A 20,311-nucleotide genomic window follows, 5' to 3' on the forward strand; every position below is an offset into this window, starting at 1 on the left:
TACATGGAGCTACAACAGTTGAAATATACTGTTTCACATAGCAGCATTCATTTAAAATCTGGCAATTCCCTTTTAAAAGCAGTTGTTTTCCCTTCTAGTGACATGTCTATCCCAAAGGAGATATAAAGCAACAATCATTTTGAAGAGGGGAAAGAAAAAATATAAGGAAACACTTCCAGAATGAAGTGTCCAACAGTTCTACAGCCTGTAGGGCGGAAGGCCGCAATATTAATTCTCATCTCCAGTAATACAGCTCTAAAGATATTGCTTTGTCCAAATGCTGCTATAAAGACTTCCAATTTCAAATTACTTCCAACAACAGGAATGTAACTCAAACGGGGCATTCCACAATGAAGACCATTCAGCTATTTAGTTATCTCAGTTTTGAGATACTGTAGTGCAGCTTCATCTTCTTGTCTGCTGCAGACTCCCATTCAAACTTCCAACACGCAGTTCAGAACAAACCTAACAAAAGGCTTAACCAGACTCCCTGCTGGGTACACGAGCACAACAAGCAAGTCACATTAGCCATGGAAGTGGACAGAGTCAGTTTTCAGGTTTTTCAGCAAGTGATGCCAGAGCCTCAGCCAGCTTGTCACATTAAGTGAGGATTTTATGGGGAAGATAGGTATACAAACAATACATAGTACTGTTTATGCTTAGTCCCTATGGAAAAACTAACCTGATGCTAAAAAAATTTCATTCAGGGCTGTAGCAATACTATGATTTGACCTCTTCAAGGGGGGGTGGGGAGAAGGAAGGGGGGGAAGAGAGAGAGAAAATGGATAGTGCTACACAGAATGCCTAATCCACTTACCATAGAAGCTGCCATTCCTTTTTATGGAATCTTCTCAGTATTTCTAGAACTTGCTACCTACTGCTGGCTTAGTCATCACAGCCAAGTAGCAGTCTCTATTCTCAGTTAACAAAATGGTCCCCTCTGAAATTCACATATTATATAGTAAATGTATTTGAAGATAAACCAGATGATTTGCCCCAGAATGCCTGACCATATAGAATTAAAAAGAAACAAACCAACATCAAAGTTCTTCCTTGGATTTAAGGACCTTCAGGGCACAGAACTCTTTTTTATGTTGTCCTGTACATTTCACAAGACTTAATTCTTGCATGTTCTTTTGGTCACTTGGACATGAAAATGAGAGTAATTCAGCTCTGAACAGTTTTGCTTACAGTAACTTTGTTTTCATGAAGATAACCTGTGAATTTTCCCCTCCCCATAGATTCTCACGCATTCACACAGACTCTCTAGAAAGGTAAGACACTTTATTGAATCTGTTGATAAATTAAGAAAGGACTATGAACCAGACTTATGGGTCACAGGTGCTTGTAAACAGACATCAATTCCTTCCCACAGAGAGCCTGACTCCATGCTTAGCCAAAAGTCACTTTCCCCATCGCTGCTCACAGGCTGCATAGTGATGGAGGGCAGAGAAGAAGTCTTCATAGCTGATGTTCAGGTGGGAAGGCAAAGAACTGAGAAAGCAAGTTAGAAGAGTCAAAATAAGCTTTTATAAACACTGCACCATTTGTATGGGCAGTCAGGGATATCACTACTTAAAGCAAGCTGTTGTCTAAGTAACCTTGTGAAGCTGAGAACAACACTGTTATCACTCAACTCTAGTAACTGAACTAGCTGTTAGCACCGTGTTACCCTCTAAAACAAAGCCTACCCATTAGAGCACACCGGGCACTTCGCATTAGTGAGAGCTGCAGAAGCACAAGTTTGCCCAGACATTTAAGTGCCCTATAAAAGCTCTCAGATTTAAGAAACACAGCAACTCTAGTCAGTTCAGCTATTTTCAAAATTGGAAAGTTATCCAGAGATATGATCATCTTGCATTATCTTATTTCCCTTATATTCTTAGTTTCCCTGTTAGAAACCTGTTAGCAACTCAACCCACATAAGGAACACTGACAGAACTGGGATTGGACCACAGAGACTAGATGGTGACAGAAGATGTTCCTTAAGCCCGAAGAATAAAGCCTGCTGTTGCCTAACCATAGCTAAAGCTGCAACAAATGGATGCTTGACAGGTTTCATTTAACAATTCTTAAATATTCTCAAATCAATCTCCAGGCACCTTTGTTTAGACAGATCTCTTTCCATAAAGTCACAAAGACTTTAGCCACTGTCCTGGTTTTGGCTGGGATAGAATTGATTTTCTTACTAGTAGCTGGTACAGTGCTGTGTTTTTTGATTTAGTATGAGAATGATGTTAACACAAAGAAGTTTTAGTTGCTGCTAAGTAATGCTTACTCTAACTCAAGACCTTTTCAGCTTCCCATGCTCTGCCACTGAGGGAGTGCACAAGGAGCCGAGAGGGAACAGCTGACCCAAACTAGCCAAAAGGATATTCCACACCATAGAATGTCATGCTCAGTATATAAACTGAGGGGAATTGGCCAGGAGGGGCCCATCGCTGCCAGGGACTGGCTGGGCATTGGTAAGCAGGTGGTGAGTAACTGTATTGTGCATCACTTGTCTTTCTTGGGTTTTATTTCTCTCTCTTTTTGTAGTCTTCCTTTTCATTACAATTATTACAGTGTTATTACATTTTATTTCAATTAAACTGTTCTTAACTCACAGGTTTTACTTTTTTCCTGATTCTCCTCCACACCCCACAACAGGGTGGGTGGGGAAAGGGGTGATCAAGCAGCTGTGTGGTACTTAGTTGCCAGCTGGGGTTAAACCACAACAGTTAGTTATTATTCCAACCCGTTTCACAGTATTTATACGCAACTCACATGATCTCTGTCAGCCTGATGTGCCACGGAAGGAATCCTAATGTGCTGTCCACAGGACCAAACTTCAAGACTAAATCAGGATCAGGAAATCCATTTGTACCTGTAAGAACAAGTTCAATTAGGTTTTATTTAATTCACCAGAAGACTTGTTTTATTTCTAAACCCTAAGGCATCTGGTTTTTCATTAAATGCATTAGTTTTTTTTTTTTAAATTAAGTGAACCTCCTAAGGACAAGTTAACAATTAAAAGCCCAAGAGGACAGACTGGTCTTGCACCATCTGAGCAGGACAAACTAAGCAAAAGCTAAGGTACCCACTGCAGGCCCATCCGGGCTGTTATTTTTACGTCAGGTAACTTTCAAAGACTTGGTAAGGAAGTGATAGGAACACTTACTTTGTTCCGAGTAACAGCAAACCTTAACCCTGACTTGTTCTAATTTTGTCTTGGCAAACTTTATTTTAGTAGCATAGAACATGCTGTACCCTGACTCCTACCTACTGCAGTCCTAACTACGCAGAGTTGTAGTCAAGTAGAGTAAAAGGACTATTAACACCAAAAAAATCCAAACAACTTAAGAACAACTTGATATTGCAGACCATTAGGAAAACAAGTTGTAAAAAAAATCCTGTCAGATGAATTGCTCCTGTCTCAGTATGGAGCTAGACAGACAATTTTAAAAACAACTTTTACTATAATGTTTCAGACAAACTGTTGCAGGTGAAATCTTTCTAGTTAGATGAGTGAGGAAGGACAGGGCCATTTTTTTCCCCCCTCCCATTACTAAGCAGACAGCATGACCCATCCCAGGGCAGGGCTAGGTAACACTGAAGGAGACTTCATTAGGTGCCCACACTTTTACTCCCCATACCTTAAAACCCCAGTCACTGTCATTGCACTGATGAGAGCATCCTATTGATCTTCTAATGTTGAAGACAAATCAGTGACCAAACCACAGTCTCCCTTCCATAAACTTCTGCCATGCCTGAGCTAGACCAGGCTAAAACTGACAGACAGGCAATACGCTTAGAACAGTATTAGTCCAGCTTTCCCTGCTAATTCTAGCAAGTTGATTAGGGTAACATGTGAAAACCAGTACAGTACCCCAAAGGGACCCAAGAAGGTACAGTGTTCTTCATGCACCTACCTCATCTGAAAAGCATTCCAGCAGCCATAACCCTACTGTGCTATAGTGCTGCAATTAGTCATAATTATCACATGCTATTTCTTGTCACCCCTTCCATTATCCACTCATTCTATGAGTTAACAGCAAGAGTGCTTACACTGCACAATGCCCACCTTTAACAGATAAAAGTTTAATACTGCTCATTTGTTCTGAACTTCATATGTTATTTCTCAGTTTTCTCACTTGTTTTTAAAAAAAACCAACACACCCAAACCAGTTAAGAGCCTTTTACAAGTCTAAGTTTAATTGTAGAGGAAGTTAAACTTTGGGAATAACAGAACAGGAAACTACAGTTCTATCAGATTTCACTCCACCCAGGTTTTGAAACAGAAGCTGGAGACTTCAGAAAGTTCATATCCTCCCTCCTCACTGAATCATCGGAACAGTAATCTTTTTACCAGAGGTAAAGAAGCTATGTTCCCAAGCATGTGTATTTCTGAGGAAGGATGAAGTATTTACATGACTGCTTTGTGCCACCATCCAAATCTCATCCCAAAGTTAAGAAAAAATTATAAAGCAAAAGCCACTTATGTGTTCAGAAGCTTGCATGTTAGTATGAAAGAGCTTTGCAGGGAAGCAGTGAATACTTAGAAGTGGGGACTCTGGAGGAAGTGGACAGCTTTACTCATCAGCTGATTCAGTAGCTGAGTACTCCTCAGCTGGCCAGTTCAGCGGCAGGATCTTCAACACTGCAATGGCTTTTCAAACAGGGAAAGACCTTCAGAGCCCAGTTAATGCTAATACTTCCTTCTGGTTCCTATCTGAAGGAAAATGAAAATGTACACTGTAGTATTACTGTCAGAACAGCCTACTCTAAACACAGCTTTCCACTCTGCATTCATTTCTCTACCTAAATTTATCAACACTATAGATACTTCACACGTGGAAGCTCCCTCAGAGCTGCTAGAGTTACAGCACTCTCCAAGTTTAGCACATGATAGAAGGATTTGGAAATGGACTCAAAAAAAACAAAAAAAAGCCAAAAGGCTTGGACACTCAAGGGACAGGAAACTGGCAACATCCCTTCTAGGTCAGGAGTTCTGAGAGGGGAATATGAAGGAATTTCTAGAGCTGATAGCACTACCCTTCTCTTCTCCACATAGATTTTTTTAGGGTGACTTCAACAGCCTTAATTGATAGTCATGTTCTTTACTGGGAAGGTGGACAACAAGTAGAGACAATATTATAATGCAGCTTTTTTTTAATCCTACTTTTCTGAAAACAAGCTGGTTAGTTGAGGCATCGCTCATAAGAAAGTACTCTTACACTGAAGAAAATGCAAGCTGTAAGAATTAGAGCATGAGTGGATTAAGAACCAGAAACGCCACATGACAAGCTAGAACCATACCATTTCAACATTAGACTTCAATAACTGCATCTTAAATATGAACATAAAGTTAAAAACCTACATTATCAGGTATTTAAATTAAAATATGAAGAACGAGAAACTTACGGCAGTCACCATGAATGCAAACCCTAAAAATAAAGCTACTCAAGTACTGCTTTTCAGAACTAATTACATCTTACATCAGTAACTCACAGATGCTTACACTCAATATCTTTCCATTAAGGATGCACAGAAACTAAATTTGCTTACAACTAAAATAAGTAGTTTCATAAGCTGCTACTAAATAAGTCATGAAAGAATAGATCATCTCCAACTGGCCCAAACATCAAAACCAAGCCAATTAATAAGCAGGACTAGTTATAAATACTATCGTTAGTTATTAGCCACATATGTAAACTTTGAAACAGGCTGCTTAATCTGACAGTTTCAAAGTCTAGGAGATTTCTCTTTCTGTGCTTAGCTAGCATGCATTACTTGAACAAGAATCCTATTCAATGTACGACTGGACCTAATACTTTTACCATACCCAGACACTTAAATGCACAGACAGAAGATCGTAAGTGTCTGAGAAACTCCAGTTAAACATCACTGGCCAAAATACATACATGGGTATAATTTTTCACCAGTTTTTCATTAAATGAGTGACTGTTTTAAAGAAGCAATTATTCACTTCCTTAAAACTGCCTTTGTAGTATAACAGGACAAATGTCTTACGTTACTTGTTCAGATACCTTATTCAATACATTTAATAATTCTGTTAGTGAGAAGCTATCAAACCGCATGCTGACAACAGGGATAGAATTCAGTTTGAAGTGGAGATTGAAGTGTCCAAACTGCAACAGCAGTCAGCCTGCAGAGCAATTCAGTCGACCACCAATTTTAAAAGAAAAAAAATAATCACTCTGAAGTCCAATTAACAGAAGCCACACTTAAAATAGTGTGCCTGCAGACATCCAAGCTGAAGCGTGCAATCTGAAACCTGAACCCTGCCAAGCTAATTATGCTGCAATTAACATGCATGAACCACCTAGGAAAGCTGAGCAACTATTACAGCTCTATAGCACCACTGGGGAAGTGGAGGCTTGCTCTGAACTACTTCTCCCAGATGTGAGATTAGGGCAGCCCTGCCCTTTTCATAGCTATTGCATGTAGCCATGCACCTCAGCGCAGTTAGCAATCTGCATGAATCAGTAATGAAGATAACTAAGCTAGTGTGGGTTACACGGCAGAAAAAGATCATAAAGTACACTACCATCTGCACTCAGGGCAGTAGTTAGGCAGCAGTAACAGCTTTAAATGCTGTAACTAGATCTGGAAAAGACTCTGCCCATACCTGGGTTTGCAGCATGCTAGCCTGCAAGTTAACCTAAGTTATAACAGTCTAGTTTCAAGTGATCCCTGCAGTACTTTTTTTCAGAAAACTCATTGCACAACATCCCACAGAGGCTGTAAACTCTGAAAAGCTAAGACTCTGCAATATAGCTTAAAGTTTCCTTTTTCTGCTTAAAGAAAAAAGTTCAAAAGAGAGTAGACCAGTAAGAAATTCTTAGCAGAAGCCTAAAAGCAAGTCATAACTTACCCCGATAGCCTAAGCATCAAGATGCATACATTCTAGGCAATAAATATACTAGAAACCAAAACTGTTACAAATCTGATACTCTTTCCCCTCTTCCCCACAGACCATGTCATACTTACTACTTAATAAGTTGTCTAACACATTCACATCCAGGTCTGTGTATGTTCTTTGCTGCTGTGCTACCAATTGACAAAAGTTCTGAGCAGCTTTTACTATGTCTGCTTTTCCATCTTCTGGAGACAGCACCTTCAATGTAGATTGGCAATTTAAAACTGAAAGTACAAAACACAGTTTAAAAGCAACAGAAATATAGTTGTTTTGAATGTGCTTTAGATAGTCACAGGATATATTTGAAAGGAACTTGTAGTTTACTTCCTGTATTATACAACTGGATACACTTGATCCATCTCTTACAGGAGTAGTTAAGTCTTCTGGATTTGCTGTATTACTAAAACACAAATTTAAGGCAATTATTTTGAGAGGTCTTCTGAAAAGTCGTTTAATTAACGTCAGTCTTGACATGTAGAGTCTTCCAGGAAATTTGCATTTGTTCTTACACTGTCAGACAAAGCAGTGAGAGGAAAGTGCCTAAACAGTAAATTGGGGAGTCGTTACTGCAGAAAGATCTGCAGTTCAGGGAAAGGGAAAAAAGGTCTAATTCCTACCCTAAAAGAGGAAGGTGTTTCAACAGCTGCTGTGGACACTCATGTGACACTGATTAAGCTGGAGCTCTTGCCAAATATGATCCCAGAATCTTTCAGCAGCATTTCAAAACTGATGCAAGAGTTCCAACATTGATTTAAGGTTGCTACAGAGAGCTAGGAACCAGATGTAATAGCAATGAAATTGACCCATTAATCTCTATGGCTGACTTAAGACGACATTTCACAACAATCTTACTGTCTACACTATTGTGAGGTAAGAGTCTCCTCACACTACGTGACTTGCTTTATCATCAGTTCTGATAAGGTACCCCTTAGGTAACTCAGGAAAACTTAAAGCTGAAGGCTACCAAGAGTGTCCTAAACCCAGCTTGAAGTAACTAGGTTAAATACTAGTGTGGGGACGTACAAGACTTATATAGAACTTAGGGTTGTTATAATCAGATACTTCAAAATAGTGTTTCTTAAAAGTGCAGAACTTGACTGCAAAGAACCACAGAATACAGTCAGAAGACTCATAAGAACACCTCAAAAACCCGCAGTCTATCCAAAACTACCATAATGAAAATAATTGTTCCTTGATATTGTTTAATTTGTCACATGTCCTATGTTAAAGGATCTCTCTCTAACAGTATTCATAAATAGAAGACATGTCATTTTGCTCCTCAAAAGTTAAAAGTTGCAGTTTAATATTATAAAATGGACAGATATCAGGTTGCTCGGTTCGAAGTATGGAGCATCTGATCTGACTATGGAGCCTTCTAAGAAAGAGTGAAAAATTCTAAAAAGAGCAGAAAACACCTCTGCTTTTCATAGTTTCCTTCACAAAAGGCTCCCGAGACTTAAATGTACCTTTTCGGTCAGCAAGTCTTGAGCAGTCTTTGAGTAGTTCATTTAGTCTGGATGTAAAGATCCTGACTCAGGTAAGCACAGCTAAGTATGCTAGTTAATGACATTAGCAGCCTGTCTACCCCATTTTCTGTTTGTTATTTCAACCTTCACAGGAATAAAGAGAAATAACATGAAACTTGGATGCTTCCATGTAAACACTAGCACCTTAGCCTAAGTTGCTTATAAGGTAAGTTTATGTTGAAACACATAGAACTCTGTGCTGGAAAACTGGTGCAAGTGATCTTGTCATCCCATCGTCTCTTTTACAGGAAGCAAAACACAGCCAGCAGCCTCTTAAATGCAGCTAAATGTACTACAGCTTGCGAAATGTAGTTTTTTCTTAAGTCTTTAAACTATGTAGCATGATTGCCCTAAAACACAAGGGTTGTTTTTTTTATTATGAAACCTATTTAAATATTACAAGCCACAGTTACGAGAGCTGTAAGTATCAATCTATCCCTCTAAGGCAAAGGCCTGCTTTAGTAAGCACATGCTTATGACTTACTACATTTTGAACAGAATTCTAGCATTTGGTTACTCAGCATACATAAATGAATACTTGCAGCACACAATATTGAATAAGGAACATTAACCTTGAAGCATATTCCTGTTTCTCATTTCTACATGCAAAAGCTGCTATCACAGAGTATTTTTTTTTTTTAACTTACAACCTTTACCTTCCCAGTGTCATTATACATTGCCATGACAATGTGCAGTTTTGCTCTTTCCCTTCTTCCTTCCCACTCTGATGTATAAGTTTGGAAAGATAGAAGTGTTAACTTGACATCAGGTCCCTTACACTTACTCCAGTGCTTTTTCAACTCTCTCGGCAAAAGAATTCACTTCACTGAAACAATAGCGTTGAGCTACACTGATGCATTAAAAGGGTCATGGTACAACAGTCAGGGTAAAGGAAAGATCAGGCTACCCAGTAATCATCACTATGGGAAAGAGGGCATTACTGTATTATCAGTTAGGAACAAAGCAGCACAATGGAAGTTCAACATTATCCAAGGAAGGTTGCATGATAATCAGTTGCTTAATGAAGGGAAAGGTACACAGGATTGTGTTTAAGGAAAAGCAGAGTTATGATTTATATACAGCTATTTAGTCATACCAATCCCTCCTCACAATTCATCTTACCTTGATCAGCTTTGTCTTGATTCACAAATTCCACTGTGTACTTTGAGCAATCTAGTCCTAAGAGTTCTTGCTGCTGTTTCAAAATTTCATCCATCAATCTTGAATTATTCCTCTTGAAAATACCTTTAAAAAAGGGTGCATGTCAGCCAACTCCTACAAAGGGTAGTACAAAACAAATCTGACACTAGGCAAGAAGAAAAGAGAATCAGGTAGTCAGTACTGGTTTCAAACTGGATTCTTATCGTACTTGTGAACTCCAAAACAACTGCTACTGCATATGACTAGCTTTAGTGACCTTGCAAAAAGAATTAATGTGCTTTTGTTCCTCTTTCACCCAGGCTGGTTTAAGTAGCAAGCTGCAATTGCATGAGGGATAGTTTAAGACTTACTGTCCTTAGTAAGCTAGCAATAGTTTGAGATAGCAATACCCTACCAGCACAGGGCCATCAAGTTTCTTTAATGCCCATGCTGCTGTAGGTTTGCAGATTAAGTCTGCTACCACTTACTGTCTTACTACTGAAGCCCCAGGCTAACAGTGCAAGTCAATACTAAATCAGTGTATCAGGCACAGTAACTGTGCACTCTTACGCTATGGCCAACGTCATAGATTTCCTAAAAACAGGATTTCACAAGCTGTATATTTCAAGGAATTAATGCAGCCTCCAAGGCCTTTTTATGCTTACCTGTTTATGGCAGACATATTTTGAGTGCAGCAGATTACAAAAACCTGCTAACTCAATATACTTAGGATCCCATTCTAAAATAAATCCTAGCTCTTGAGACACAACTATTTATAATTAAAAGCCACAGTAAAAATTAAGTGTTTCAGCTTAATTATCTACCATGCAACAGTGTGGCTAGCCATATTTACTTAGGAATTGATAATGCTTTTATCACATTGTATTCAGGGGTTGGCACCAAGACCTCAGGTTTCATTCAGAAATCCCATGTCAAGCACTTCTGTTGACCAGTCCAAAAATGCCCACACAATCTAACAAGAAACACTGAACTTGATTCAACAGCTCAACGCAATTCTGATATTAGTAACTGCTACAAACAGCCGTTTCCACATCAGCAGTGGTCAGTGTATAAGCATTGGGTTAAGACTGTATATAATATATCAGGAGTTAGTTTGCAAGATGAAGCGATACAACACATTTAATATGCTAGCCTTTAGGCCTAGTGAGTTAGTATTTTTACACAGGTTTCATTAGAGGTTTTAACAGGTGGTAAAGCATCTGATTTTCCTCCCATCCTGGACACTTCCTGCAAAAAAATAGTTTGCTTCGTTACACAAGTATTTGCAATGCTTATAACTGATTTCACATGTTGACAGACAAGTAAACCTCAGTAAGGCAGCAACCTTGATAGAAAAAAAAGTGTTAGACTTTCACTAAGTCTAATGTTAAATTGTTACACTTTGTGCTCCTGCTTATTAGTGTATATTCATATGTATTAGAAATTGAGACTGCTGCTTTACTGTTTGATACAACTCTGCTCGGGTAAGTCTGTTCTGTGCTAGAGTTAGAACTGTCTTCCTTACACCTAAGATCAGTGCAGCTATTGCCATTGCTAATCCCACACCATCTTCAAGTAAGATCTGTACGAGGTTGCATGTACCTCACCTCTAAGAGTCACTTGACTTCAGTCCACTTTTCAAGATGAGAAAAAACACACCTGATGTTCAATAATCAGAAAATGTGTTGGCATAGTTAGGAGGGTCTCCCAATCTGGAAACAGACAGCTGCTCTCTTCTTCCCACCCAACACAAATGACATCAATTCTTTTCTCTTGAAAAGTTGTTACCTATTCCCATCAAAGGTCGGAAGAACAGATTTAAGAATCCACACTCCAGCTCTGAAGTAAATTAAGGCATTGAGGATAACAGGCAGGAGAATAGACCAAGGTGCTTACTGCTCTATAAGAAAGAGCATCAGATAAGGACCTTTGCTGGACCAAGTCCTTTAATACATACAGTGGATACTGAAGACATGCTAGATTTGTTCTTGAGATTTATCCAAGTATCACCAGCATTTCCCTTTGACTCTCCTCACATATTTCACCCACCTCCTTCGTTCAAACCTGGGTCCTGTGTTGCTCTTTGAACAGCAGTTTTACATAAACTGGAAGCTATTGTAGTTATCACTGTATGGTGGTATTATCACTGTACAATTGTAATAAGTCTTTCCTGGAAAGACCTCCACACCTAAATTCCAACTGATGTGCTAACCTTGACACACCTACAGTTTTCCTGCAGAGATGATCCTGAAGCACATCAGAAGGTAGAAAACATCCAAACTGAAATCTTCATTTTAAAACCAATAACTTTGGGGAACTTTACTCCTTCAGCATTTCGTCTCTCACTCAGTGGACAAGAGTTTTTCTTACAAATGCATACAATGGCAAGTCCAGCCAGAAGCAACATACATGGACCAAATTTACACTTGACTTTAAAAATTATTTTGCATAGTTGTGGCTCAGACACAGACTCCCTTATGTATCTCAAAAACATTTGCCTACAAGGTTCATTTCGTAAAATTTATAAAATACATCCAAGTTAGTTCTGGAAGATGCTTTTGCTAATGAATATATGATAGAGTAATCTAGAGTGCACGAGCAGATCAACTCACTGACAGAATTCAAGTGTTCCTAGGCAGCAAGACTTAAATCTTTATTTAATCCTACATTCCCATTTTGTTCAGTCTTACACAAGTTGAAAGCAAGTCCATAACATGATTTTAACATTATAGAACATTAATGCCTGACAAGAGGTCTAATAAATTCTAGCAATAGAACAGCTGTTCGCTGTTAAGTGGGGAGAATTTCAGCCCGACTACTATTTCTAATATGGAACACAATCATGAAATTGTCACTATTATTTCTCATTAGAAACATATTTTTTTTTTGAAAAGCAGAAACAGTTTTGTTCAGTTACGACTTGGGAGTCCTTACAGGCTAGTAAAAATGCGTATATTCCAGTAAATGAAGTGTTTTAAGAATTATGCATATTTAAGCACTATAATTCCCAAAGCAAGAGAGTACAAACTTCAGTAGTTCTTAAAAAAAAAAAAAAAAAAAAAACCAAAAAAACCCCCAAAAAAACCCCACAACTCACCAGCAGAAACTGAGAACTTGTGAGCTGTTTCCAGGGGTGATTTTCATTTTTACAACACAAGCTGCAAACCTGCTATTGATCATTAGTCCCCCTTACAGCAGAAGCAAACCAGAAGCGGGTTAGTTTCCTGCAGCAGTCCTCCTTACAGAGCTCTTTTCCAGGGCATGTGCCTTTTGCTCAGTTTTGCAGTAGTTACAAGCCATGCCCCTTCGCAGACAACCGTGGTGTTGCAGCATTTTAGGGTTAGAGACTGACAAATCCCTCTGTAATTAATAGGCTGCGAGGTCAGCAGAAGCAAGGCTCAAAAGTGACAGGAAGTGCAAACTGGGAAGGGAACAACTGACACAGCTGGCATCAACCATCTGTTTGTCCAGCTAGACTACCACAGCCACCACCTGTTCATGCCTCGGTAGCATCTCAAGGTTCAACATTCTCACTTGCCCTGCATTATAATGCAGCACAATCCAGTAAAACACAGAATAAGAGTTGGCTCTTCCTCACGAGGAAACACCTTAACCAAAGTTAAGCATAGGAAAGAATACATTTCCACAGCATTTCAGTACTTTCTCAGCTCCCCTCCAGTGCCAACAAGGGAATAGTCGTAAGGTAAGAAGTCTGTTTAAAGCATCAAAGTATCAACAGTTTGAGAAACATCAAATCATAACCCACTTCAAATGGTCAAGAAACTTTTAACACAGGAACAACTTCTGCCCACATCCTCACGTTGGATCATGCTGGCTGATAACAGAGGAAAGCAGGCATTACACTGGACCTTATAGGATATGGAAAGCTAGAATACAAGAGCCTAGAAAAAATACAATCCAACTTTGAAAGTGGCTGAGGTCACTTAAGCTTCACCCCCATTGAAGCTACTTAAGCTAGCACTAAGAATACAAGTTAGAACTTAAAACCTCATGGGTGACCATTCCTCCCACATTTCTTTTTGGAGGGACGTTCTGTACCAGGAGAACAAGAGCTCATCAGCAATCAAGAGAAGGGATACTGCTTTCATACCACCCATACCTATAAGTAGATTACTTTCTACAGATCAGCGTTAGTCCTTTTAATAAATGTGGTCTGTGGACTCCTCCCAACCAAACACCAAAATAAAACCATTGAAAATAAAGTTTAACATGGGTGAAGACTTATACCAGTATCGCATGGCATATATTTCACAAAAGTGTTCTGGTAAATACGAAAATTGTGATTTTGTGTTATCTCCCCCAAAGAAGCGAACATACTGAATGCCCAGAAAGTTTCATGGATTGACTAGAACTTCAAAATTATCAAGTAATTTGGAAGAGACTATTTTGTTAGCCCTGAATGTAGGCTTTTAATTTCTTTTGATTACTGCAATACTCTATCCTTTCAAAGAATTTCTAAGGGAGAATTGGTGAGAAGCAGTTCACTGGACAGCTAAACCCCGGATGAAGAAACCCAAGTTCTCAATACAGTCGTACTATGCCTTTTAAGAAACCTTCAGCCTGAAGCATCTACTCAGGACCCCAAACTACTCAAATGCCAAGATTCAGCAAGCTCCCAAAAGGCATTCTAGACACATCCCAAACTATCTCAGGAGAGCTTCACTGACGTACAGAAGTAATGCTCAAGCAAGCTCCCAAATGGCAAAGTAACTTTAACAGAAGAAAGCTGAAGCATGTGACACGGGTCAAAGGCTTCTGCTCCCCAGAAGGTACTTCCAACTGCTACTATATAATTGTACAATCACTGCCTTCTGACTGTGGGAAGGCTGCATTATTACTTCAGAGATAAGGTCTTGATCAGCATAGCTGGATTTCTACCAAGTAATAGGACTGGCAATACAGAAGTCCACAGGAACAAAATCCTTGATCAAAACAGTTAAGTTTTAGTCAATCTGGATTTAATAACCAAGGTGCAGCCAGCAGCATTATGTTTATTATGGCTTTGTTCTGCTGCATATTAATAAACTGAGAAAATGAAAGAGGCCCCTACACACCAGATGCAGTAAAAGCATGCCACTAAGCCTGCTAGGGCAGGGGTGGAGATCGGTTTTGAGCACTGCAACTCATAGCACCATATATTTATTACAGTACAAGACAGTTACTTACATTATGATCCTCTTGCATTCTGCAAAGACCTTTTTACCCCAGGCTTCTGGCATACTTCATGGATTCAGAGAAGACAGCCAAGTACCTAATCACATCCCACAAGTATTACCCAATACATTTGTAGCATACTGGGTTCTGTAACTGCCCACAGGAATCAGCTCCAGCCAAGTTGCCCTTACAGTTACTGGTGCAGCTGCTGTAACACACTAGCATCAGCAGGGATGCAGCTACTTAGCTTGACACCAAAGAATATAGATACAACCTACTATTTAGTAATTTTGTTAAAAATACATAAATTCACTACTATAAACAAATAAACAGCTTATCTGTCACTTCTTTAAAGAAAGTACTTCATGCTTCCCTCTCCTCCTACAAAAGGGGCAATTAAGGACACATTTTTAATGTAATCCTTCTGCAGGAAACTGACACAGTATTTCTTCCAGAAAACGTAACCAGGGAAGACCACTCTTGTAATCAGTTTCCTGTTACAATGAGAAGAATCTCTATACCACAAATATGCAGTGGGAAAAAAAAAAAGAAGGAACTAAACTAAAGTATACCTCAGTACATCTAACACAGATTCAGAGCACTTGTCATTGCATTTCCTTCTTCACCACAGCCAGCATCAGTAGGGACAACTTATTTTTGATAAGTCAATAGTTGGTATAACTGTATTAACACAAAACCTCTCTGAAGCAGATCAGCAGGCCAAAAGTCTCACTACCTGAGAAGCTTAAAACAAGTGTATAGCGTAGTTAAGGTTCACCTTTTGCTTACTGATAAAAGCAAGCTGTACCCAATTTTATTCATCCTCACTACACTGGTGTTACCATCAAGGGTTCCAGACATCACTATTACTAAGAACCAGATTTAGCAACAACTGTAACATCCTACTTAACAACTCTATCTGGAAATGCTGCATGCTCAATCCAGACACCATAAGGAGCTTATCACCGAAAGAAAGGCAATGTATCTGCTGTTACCAGAAGCACATACTCAAGCCATATGAATGACTACTCGCTCACTCTCTGAAACCAGTTTAAAAGGCTCAGCTGACAAGATGCTGTGCAAAAAGCAGTTGTGGCTACTATCCCAGAAAACCTGTGAAGAACATCCATGTGTAATGGCAGCCTATCCTCATCAACTCTGAAAGTCTGGCAAAAGCCACCCATTTAAAACATTTTAATTGTTCTGCATCATCTTGCATTCTTCAATTATGTTCCAACAGACTGGAATTCAAGCTGGCAATTAAACCAGCATACTCTGGTATCAAGGAACTAACAGAAGAATGAACTACTGAAGAACATTGTCTTGATACTAGAGCAATGAGAACATGGCTACACTTTCAGTTGTCAAAGGTGTTAACAAAACCTCTTAACATGCAACTTTAGCACGAATGCTACAATCTATGGAAACAGCAGCAAATAATCTCAAAGATACTTTTTTTTCCTGAGCTGCCAACAATGACAATTGCTCTGCAAGCTTATTAAGCTACCCTACTCTTCAAAGGACATAACCTTGTCATTTCTGGTCATTCTATTTACAGGTTTTAAGTCAGTCTTAGATCTGACTGGATCTCAACACGTGTGCTGAAAAAGCAGAAGTGGCTTCTGCCTAATGAAGGTGTCAAGACACTACAACAGAACTGGCTCCTGCTTGTCAGACAGGATCTCAGTGACAGTGGCTACCAAAGCATTGGCTGATGCCTCCTCCCTCCCCAGCGTTGAACAGTTGCACAGCCAGCAAGCCAAAAACTAAGACCACCAATAAACATGACACTCAGCTGTATCTGTCCCTCAATTCAGTTCTCATTGACACCATTTATGCAGCACAATGCAGGGATCTAAAAAGGAATTAAACATACATACAGAACACATTAGGCAATAGTGCAGATAACTTATTTGAGGTCTGACAGAAATCTAGAGATCCCATACAATAAAATGTGTCTCTTCAGGCTTCAAGGGAAAGTCTCACTCCCGTTTGGTACTAATGTTTGCTCTGCAGCATTTAACATGGTTGAATGCTTTCCAAGTTGACAACAAGAAAACATCAACATGTAAATGGCTTTTCAGAAGGTGCTGACTGTTTTCTCTGTCCTCGAGATGTTATCCATATATTTTACACCATTCCTTGAGTTTCAAATGAGGAAATACTCTCCCACTGAAACACAACATAACCAAGTTCTGCAACAGCCCAGAACAGATGGCCAGTTTAAACTGCATGACTGGCATTAAGCCCAGTTTCTTAAAAAGATCTTAGAGAATTTAGTGAAAGTCAAGCTATTTAAGTCCTTTATCACATATAAAGGACCAGACATGAAACAGAACTCTTAACGGCAGTGGTTTAGAAAAACAAAATATTCACAAATGCCTATGTTCAGGGAAAGGCCTGCACATCTCAAATGCTTTTGCACACTTGATGACAATCAGCTACTTACGTGGGAGGCACTGCTGAGTTTTTCCTGAAAAAGTACTAGAAAACTATTATAGACTGTACTTCTAAACTGACATAAATCCAGAGTTGATCTAATTTGCATGACATCTCTAGACGGCCATCAGAAGCAGCTCAAAGCAAGTGTCACCACTGACAGCAACAGCACAGGGATCTCCAGCATGAAGCTTTCTCCTCCAGAGAGGACAGATTCAAGACACAGTCCATCTAGTGCATTATTAGCCCTTCTGAGCTGATAGCTTATCTAGTCTCAGTTAGAGATCACATCTCAACAGCTAGGCAGAAAGCTTCACCTAAGAATATCTTGAATATGACTGGCTTCATCACCTCAGCAGGAAAGGACAGCTGTGAGGAAGACAGATTCGTTCCACGATTATTCCACAGAACATTAAATCCAAACCCTGAACTTATCATTAAGATACTCAGTGACATGGAATCAACATACCTGCAAGAGCAAGAGTTCAGTCTTGCACCCAAGACCCAGTAATGAATAGAGTCACATAGAAGATATGAAAAACCACTAAAGTTTTCACAAGCACTGGCTCGGGGTTAATTCAAACATCAAGTAGCAATAGTCCTTATGCCACATGCAGGCCAGAATTTAATTTTACAATACAGACTGCACACAGGACATACATGTTTATGTCCAACCACCTTTCCATCCTGCCTCTTCACATGAAAGGGAGTACATGAAATTAGATGGCTGCTCTCGTTCATCTACTTCTGGAAATTCAGACATGGCTCATAACACCTGCTCTTACAAGCTCTGAAGCTAAAGCTCTAACTTCTCTACTAACAGCCTGTACCCTACACGGCCATAGCTTTCAGATGCCAGCGGTTCCTGTCAGCCCAGGGCTAGGGACAAGGTTCCTGAAAGGCCCCACCACACCTGTCCCCGCCAGTGAGCAGGCGGCATCAGGTCACCCTGACCCAGGAGCTGGGGCAGGAGGTCACTCGGAGCGTTCCCCAGCTTACCAGGGCCAGGAGCTCCGCAGAGGCCAAGCGGCTCCAGGGGACGGGAAAGAAGCTGCCGACGGCGAGGCCGGCACGCGGCTCGGGAAGACCCCGGGAGCGGGAGCCCCTCCCCCGGCCCCAGCCGGGCGGCGCCGCGGGGCCCGGCAGCGCTTCCCCGGGGCGCCTCCGCGGCACGACCGCCCCCGCACTCCCGCTCACCATTATGGTCGTAGACGCTGACATAGGAGATGCCCACCGCCATGCACCACACCACCAGGCTGGCCATGTCCGCGTAGCTCGGCTCCTCCTCGGTCACCACCAGCCCCATGTGCACCGGCAGCTTCTGCAGGGCTCGCCCGTCCGAGCGCCACCGCTGCCGCCGCTGCGCCGCGCCCCCGGGCCGCCGCCGCGCCGCGCCCGCCTTGCGGAAGGCGAAAGCCCCGGCGGCGGGCGCCAGGAGGGCGCAGGAGGCGGCGGCGGAGGCGGCGCGGCGCCAGAGCCAGGCGCGGGGCCCGGCGGCGGCGCGGCCGCGCAGGCAGGCCAGCAGCGCGCGCTGCAGGCAGAGCAGGGCGCGCAGCAGGGCGTGCAGCGCGCGCCACGCCAGCCCGCCCGCCCCGCTCATGGGGGGCGCGCGGCGCGGGGCGGCGGCGCCGCCGCCAACCGACAGGAGCGCAGGAGGCAGCGGCGCGGGGCCCGCCGGGGGAGCCGCGGGGGGTGCCTCAGCCGCAGCGCGCCGCTCGCCGCGCCGCCGCCATCCTCTCAGTGCGTCCGCGCCCACCGCCCGGCGAGCGCCGCCACCGCGGCCATCTTCCTACGCCCCGCCTGATCTTTCACCTCTCACCCCGCCACACGCACGGCGCCCGTTGGCCGCCAGGCAGCCGCCGTCACTTCCGGCCACGGAGAGCGAATGACGTGTCCCTGAGGGACGGGACGGGGCGGGACGGGGGAGGGAGGGCAGGCTGGGAACGGCCCGGGGCGGGGCGGGGCGGGGCGGGGCGGGGCCGCGCCCCGCCCCTCAGGAGTAGGCGGGGTCTCGGGCCGGAGCCGCGCCCCCTGGCGGCCGTCGCTGGCACCGACCCCACCTGTGCCCGGGGGCGGGGAAGGCGCGGGGGTGACCGGGGCCGCGGGCGCGGCGTGACGCGGGGGTGGGGGCGCTCGTTGCTGCGCGCCGGCCCTTCCAGCGCTTCCATGCGGGTTTCCCCGCGGGGCCGGGCCGCGGCCTGGGCTCGGCCTCGGGCTCGCCTTAGGACCCTCCCCGCGGAGGGTCTTCTTGGCGGCCGTGGGGCCTCGTTCGCGCTGGCGTTTGGGACGGGTCGGGGGAAAGGCGAACGCCGCAGGGCAGCCGGGCCTCACGGGTGGCTTGTAATACTGGTCAGTGAAACCGGCACGTGCCACCCTGCCGCCCCCGCGGCCCGCGGGAGGGCCCTGGGCGGCCGGGCCGGTGAGGCTCGGGGGCGCGCGCCCCATCTCCCCGGTGCCCACGGAAGCTGCAGGGTGTGCTGCCTCGGCGCGTACCGGCCCCCGAATCCGAAGGGACGAACCCCACTGCTGGCACAAGATAGAGCTAACAAGCCAGCCCTGTGCCCTCAGACCGATGGGTGGGCTGAAAAGGCAAAGGGAGGGAGGTATTTAAAGCACTCTCATTAAAAGAATCCGTCAATATAAAATTGAATTTAAAATTCTGTTTTTCTTGTTCATAAAAACAACTACTTCCCAAACTTATAATACAGACCATTAGCCAGCAAAAACACCGACAGACAAACCATGAGGAAGGCTTGTGCTGTGCCACCTAAGTCTTTAGCTACCAAAATCCAAGTGGCTGGTGATACACTAAAAAGTTAATTTGTGAAGAAAAATGAACTTTGGTCTTTTAGTCCAGTTGTATAGCTTAACGTGTTGGGTGCCTAAAAACCCAAGCGTCAATTGCGTTTGCATAGGCAACATAACCAAATAGCTGTGTTCTGACACCTGACAGAACAGCCTCTGCGAAGGTGAGTGATCACTCGGTTCCTGAATGCCAACAGAAGATAAAGAATAATAGAAACTGTTTGCTTTGAAAAACAATTTGCTGGTGTTACTCCTCAGTTATCAGCTGAGATTATGAACTGCCAGGAAACCCCTTAGATTACTG

At 42.6% G+C, this 20,311-nt stretch overlaps 1 protein-coding gene across 1 annotated transcript; it reads right to left on the reverse strand.

The window, feature by feature from the left end:
- Nucleotides 1-1,263: 1,263 nt before the first annotated feature.
- NUS1 (NUS1 dehydrodolichyl diphosphate synthase subunit) lies at nucleotides 1,264-19,021 on the reverse strand. Its single transcript, XM_040598047.1, has 5 exons — nucleotides 18,400-19,021; nucleotides 9,571-9,693; nucleotides 6,994-7,146; nucleotides 2,767-2,866; nucleotides 1,264-1,494 (listed from the first exon to the last, which is right to left on the reverse strand). The coding sequence occupies exons 1-5, from the start codon at nucleotides 18,800-18,802 to the stop codon at nucleotides 1,404-1,406; spliced, it is 870 nt and encodes a 289-aa protein (XP_040453981.1). The 5' UTR covers nucleotides 18,803-19,021; the 3' UTR covers nucleotides 1,264-1,403.
- Between the last annotated feature and the right edge of the window lie 1,290 nt (nucleotides 19,022-20,311).

Source organism: Falco naumanni, chromosome 6 (genome assembly GCF_017639655.2).
Source record: "Falco naumanni isolate bFalNau1 chromosome 6, bFalNau1.pat, whole genome shotgun sequence".
NCBI lineage: Eukaryota > Metazoa > Chordata > Aves > Falconiformes > Falconidae > Falco > Falco naumanni.